Here is a 5,464-nt window from a genome sequence, read left to right as displayed (position 1 = left end):
CCATTGGAAGACATAGCTGGAACTGTAGCCTGCTCTTTCCCCGCGATCCATCTAACACATTTGGTGTGTTATCATAGTGGTCTCTGACTTGTGGTCAGACTCGCTCGGGTGGAATAAATTTAAACGTGCCCCTTTTTTCAATACTGATTTGAATGTCATTGAGAAAGTGTGTCAATTATTATTATTATTTATCGCAAACATCCTTTCTGAATGTAAAAGTAATCCTTGAAGTAATCATCTAGTTTTTCAAAAGTATCCGTAATGTGATTACAATATTTTTTGCTGGTAACGTGTTTTTGTAACCCCTTACATGTAATGCTGGTACTCCCCAACCCTGGCCACGAGTGGGCTAGCCATTAGCTGATATGTACAATACCTATCTGGACGTTGTAAGGTCTGGCAGGCGTCAGCAACGCCTGGGCAGAGGAATGTGCCCACGCTCTCTCTCGTTCTCTCACTCTCTCTTAATGTTATTTTATCAAAGCCATTTCAAACAACATTTTATGTTTTTTTGGTAATAACATGTATTGTAATTATGCCCATTTTGAAATGGATGTGCTTCTCATAACAGCTGGCCTCCCATTATGGAAAGAAAATGTGTAATTCCTCAATTCAAAATAAAAAAAATAAAAAAATGTTGTCGTCTGGTCATGTCATCTGCTGCGTGAGTTTCGTCATCATCAATCTGAACCATGCACTACCTGGCTCGGGCTGGCCCTTTAAAGGACACGCTTTGGAAGAAAGCAGATGCATGAGGCATGCATTGCGCAATCCGAGTATGCATACATGCCACACATGAGCGACTTCATCCCAACGGTGTCAGCACATTTGGGACGAAAGGGACTCGTTTCAACCTCGGTAAGATAACGCACGCAGACACCCTGTGCACAGACCACCGGCTATACCTTTAATACGCCCTTATTTACATACATCTAACTCTTATTTTTATATTCCACATGGATGGATGACTCAATATCGTTTTTATCTCCTCCTCCTGAATAATTGACATCTCTCCAGCTCGGTTCTTCAACAGGCATGGTCTGTAAGGTAAGGGAAATCCCGTGCCAACATAGACCCCCCCTTCTTTCCCCCCAGATGATTATTCATGCGTAAATGTTCTCTCCCCTCATATTCGGAGCATCGGAATGGTCAGTTTTGTACCTGTCGATATTGAAAGCCAACTCCTACACGCACATATGTCACCCGTTATTTGAACACGAGCAAAAGGGTTTCCACTAGTCTGACAGTGATAACACTCAACATACCATCGGCGGATAGTTGGTGCTGTTAGAGTCACTGAACACTGAGACTAATAGTTATTCTTTTATTATTTTTTTCTACTTCTTTTTTTTTTTTTTTTAAACAATTTAAACTGTTTTGAACTTCATCAAACATGAACATCAAAGGTAAGGATGATATGGTTTCCATCCTCTATCCATTGGCTGTAACAGTGTGGGGTTTTATTAAAAATGCGATGGACATTTTCTTGTCAGAAGTTAATAATTACAAGGCTTTTTTTGGGGGGGCCCAACATGTGCTCAGAGTTTAGTCTGTTCGTGTGAGTGATGAAAGCAATCCTAACTGATGTAAATCAGTCCTGGAATGGTTTACTGTAAATTACACTGTACTATTACAGTGGTTCCCAACTCCAGTCCTTGACAGTACACATTTTTGTTGTAGCCGCAGATAAACCTACCTAATTCAACTAATTGAGGGCCTGATGATTTGTTGAATCAGGTGTGCTTTTTCAAGGCTACAATGAAAATGTGAACCGTTGGGAGGTACTGGAGGACCGGAGTTGGGAACCACTATAACTACTAGATGATACATTGATAGCAGGCTAGTTAACTACTAATAGCGATAGCTGCTGCAGTTACACTATAAATATAAATATATACACAAAAGTATGTGGACACATCTTCAAATTAGTGTATTTGGCTATATTTGCATAGAGCCCTGACCTCAACCCCGTTGAACACCTTTGGGATGAATTGGAACGCCGACTGCGAGCCAGGACTAATCGCCCAAAATCAGTGCCCGACCTCACAGCTCTTGTGTCTGAATGGATGCAAGTCCCCCTCAGCAATGTTCCAACATCTAGTGGAAAGCCTTCCCAGAAGAGTGGCTGGAATAGCAGCAATGTTCCAACATCTAGTGGAAAGCCTTCCCAGAGGAGTGGAGGCTGTTATAGCAGCAATGTTCCAACATCTAGTGGAAAGCCTTCCCAGAAGAGTGGAGGCTGTTATAGCAGCAATGTTCCAACATCTAGTGGAAAGCCTTCCCAGAAGAGTGGAGGCTGTTATAGCAGCAAAGGAGGGGCCAACTCCATATTAATGTCCATGATTTTGGAATGAGATGTTGGATGAGCAGGTGTCCACATACTTTTGGTCATAGTGTTCAGTGACTCTAACAGCACCAACTATACGCCGATGGTATGTTGAGTGTTATCACTGTCAGACTAGTGGAAACCCAAACTTCTTGCTCCGGCCAAACTCTAAGCCACGCCCACTGACGCGAAAGATAGATCATCACAATAATTGAATTTGAGTCGTCAGGCAGTTATAGTGATTTATGAATGATTGTGTCCTGTTTTGACAGTTATATAAACTGTTAGCTGTAGTTCTGATTATTGTTAATTTTGTTTTTATATTGTTGTTATTAATTTACAAAGCAGTGATTGACTTCCAGCAATTCAGAGTTCTGGAGAGTTGTACCTCTTGTTATGGGGAGTTGTACCTCTTGTTGCTCTTTTTAGTTTTAGAGAGTTGTACCTCTTGTTATGGGGAGTTGTACCTCTTGTTGCTCTTTAGAGTTTTGGAGAGTTGTGCCTCTTGTTATGGGGAGTTGTACCTTTTGTTGCTCTTTAGAGTTTTGGAGAGTTGTACCTCTTGTTATGGGGAGTTGTACCTCTTGTTGCTCTTTAGAGTTCTGGAGAGTTGTACCTCTTGTTATGGGGAGTTGTACCTCTTGTTGCTCTTTAGAGTTTTGGGGTGTTGTACCTCTTGTTGCTCTTTAGAGTTTTGGAGAGTTGTACCTCTTCTTATGGGAAGTTGTACCTCTTGTTGCTCTTTAGAGTTTTGGAGAGTTGTACCTCTTGTTATGGGGAGTTGTACCTCTAGTTGTCCTTTAGAGTTTTGGAGAGTTTTGGAGAGTTGTGCCTCTTGTTGTTGCTCTTTAGAGTTCTGGAGAGTTGTACCTCTTGTTGCTCTTTAGAGTTTTGGAGAGTTGTACCTCTTGTTGTTGCTCTTTAGAGTTCTGGAGAGTTGTGCCTCTTGTTGCTCTTTAGAGTTTTGGAGAGTTGTACCTCTTGTTATGGGGAGTTGTACCTCTTGTTGCTCTTTAGAGTTTTGGGGAGTTGTGCCTCTTGTTGCGCTTTAGAGTTTTGGAGAGTTGTACCTCTTTTTGTTGCTCTTTAGAGTTCTGGAGAGTTGTACCTCTTGTTATGGGGAGTTGTACCTCTTGTTGCTCTTTAGAGTTCTGGAGATTTGTACCTCTTGTTGTTGCTCTTTAGAGTTCTAGAGAGTTGTACCTCTTGTTGCTCTTTAGAATTTTGGAGAGTTGTACCTCTTGTTGTTGCTCTTTAGAGTTCTGGAGAGTTGTACCTCTTGTTGCTCTTTAGAGTTTTGGAGAGTTGTACCTCTTGTTGTTTCTCTTTAGAGTTATGGAGCGTTTGTACCTCTTGTTGTTTTCATGCTGTAGTAACACTACGGTATCAAACTCAGATCACCACACACTCTGGTCTATAATAGCTTTAAAATAGAATAAATAGACTAGAATAGCATAGACTAGAATAGCATAGAATAGAATAAACTAGCATAGAATAGCATAGACTAGAATAGCATAGACTAGAATAGCATAGACTAGAATAGCATAGAATAGAATAGCATAGAATAGAATAAATAGAATAGACTAAAATAGCATAGACTAGAATAGCATAGAATAGAATAGACTAGAATAGCATAGACTAGAATAACATAGAATAGAATAGCATAGAATAGAATACATAGAATAGACTAGAATAGCATAGACTAGAATAGCATAGACTAGAATAGCATAGAATAGAATAGCATAGACTAGAATAGCATAGACTAGAATAGACTAGCATAGAATATAATGGCAATTCTTATCAAAATAAAACACAGACTGGGCACATAAAACAAATATACAAATACAGTATGTTGGTGTTTGTGTTGGTTTTGGTGTGTATTTGTCCAGCAGTTTGCTTTAGTTATTGTCTCCCTCTTCTCTCCACTGAGTAGAGAGGAGTACGATGACAGAGTTCTGGAAGGAGCACAGCCGCCAGGCCACGGTTGAGGAAATGATGTTGGACTCTCATGCCCAGGAGCTGACCCTGCACGAACTGCCTGAGATCCTCTCCCTGCTGCCCAGCCTTTCCGGCCAGAGGGTCCTGGAGCTGGGCGCCGGCATCGGGTCAGTGGGTCTATTGAACAACATCTATAAAACAACTGACCAGATAGACTGTTAATAACATCAAGCATGTACTGTGTCATGATCTCTGTAGAGCCATGAGGTTTAACTGACCATGTGACCTGACACGGAAAACTCCTGTCCATGGGCTATGATGGGGACCTGTGTTTTTCCTGGTCAGGTGATGTGGACACTTGTTAGCAGTTTGACCCGCGCTGTCTGATGTGGAGGTGTTTGCCCCTTTGTGTTTGTTTGTTTGGTCTCTTCCAGTAGGTACACCAGCCACCTGTTGACCCAGGCCAGTCACGTGACAGCGGTCGACTTCATGGAGAGCTTCGTGGAGAAGAACAGACAGGACAACAGTCACCATGGCAACGCCTCCTTTCTCCAGGCAGACGTCACCAAGCTGGACTTCCCCAAAAACAGGTCTGCTTTTGGATATAATGTTTATAATGATAATATAATATATTATAAAACAGGTTTGCGTAAGGTTGATAAGCTACCGGTAATTTACCAAAGTTACCAGAATCTTCTGTGATTTGGGTAATTAAGAGGCAATCTATGGTAACTTTGGTAATTTATACTTGCATAACTGTAAAAAAAAATATATATTATTAATATATAGTATACATTTTTTATATCTGTGTCCATATTGTCCAGTAGTTTCTGATAGATAGACCATATGGTTCAAGAGAAAATAACCAAATTAATTTTTAAAAGCATCTAATCAACAATGGCTTTATTTTCAATGAACTCTTGCTACTATTTACTGCCAAAAACATTGACAACAGACAAATTCACATAGAAGAGCAAAGTATGTACAAGATAATATAAAGTGTATTTAATGCTGAATGGTTTATATTTTATTTAAGATTATGTTTTGTCATTCTATTGTTTATTTTAAAATCATCTTAAATATTTTCCATGTAGTGAGGCCACACAGAGGGCCAGAGATCATTACAGACACCGGTGATAATCTGAAGTACCCAAAAAAGGACACTTGATTTTTATCTTCTAAAATGCCGTATATTCCGTT

The 5,464-nt window shown here is 40.3% G+C and overlaps 1 protein-coding gene across 4 annotated transcripts in view; it reads left to right on the top strand.

The window, feature by feature from the left end:
• Positions 1-721: 721 nt before the first annotated feature.
• LOC139366570 (uncharacterized) overlaps positions 722-5,464 on the top strand; it is a 14,446-nt gene continuing 9,703 nt past the window's right edge. Inside the window, exons 1-4 of one of the 4 annotated variants that reach the window (XM_071104222.1) lie at positions 773-858; positions 1,018-1,047; positions 4,260-4,431; positions 4,699-4,854. In XM_071104222.1, the coding sequence (XP_070960323.1) occupies positions 4,271-4,431; positions 4,699-4,854 (317 nt within the window). In that variant the 5' untranslated portion in view covers positions 773-858; positions 1,018-1,047; positions 4,260-4,270. Of the gene's footprint in view, positions 859-1,017; positions 1,048-1,128; positions 1,407-4,256; positions 4,432-4,698; positions 4,855-5,464 lie in introns of those variants that run through there. The other 3 variants (XM_071104219.1, XM_071104221.1, XM_071104220.1) reach the window with 3 other exon arrangements.

The sequence above is a fragment of the Oncorhynchus clarkii genome, chromosome 14, assembly GCF_045791955.1.
Source record: "Oncorhynchus clarkii lewisi isolate Uvic-CL-2024 chromosome 14, UVic_Ocla_1.0, whole genome shotgun sequence".
Taxonomy (NCBI): Eukaryota; Metazoa; Chordata; class Actinopteri; order Salmoniformes; family Salmonidae; genus Oncorhynchus; species Oncorhynchus clarkii.
The sequence above is the reverse complement of the archived record's forward strand: the minus strand, read 5'-3'. Positions and strand labels throughout refer to the sequence as shown.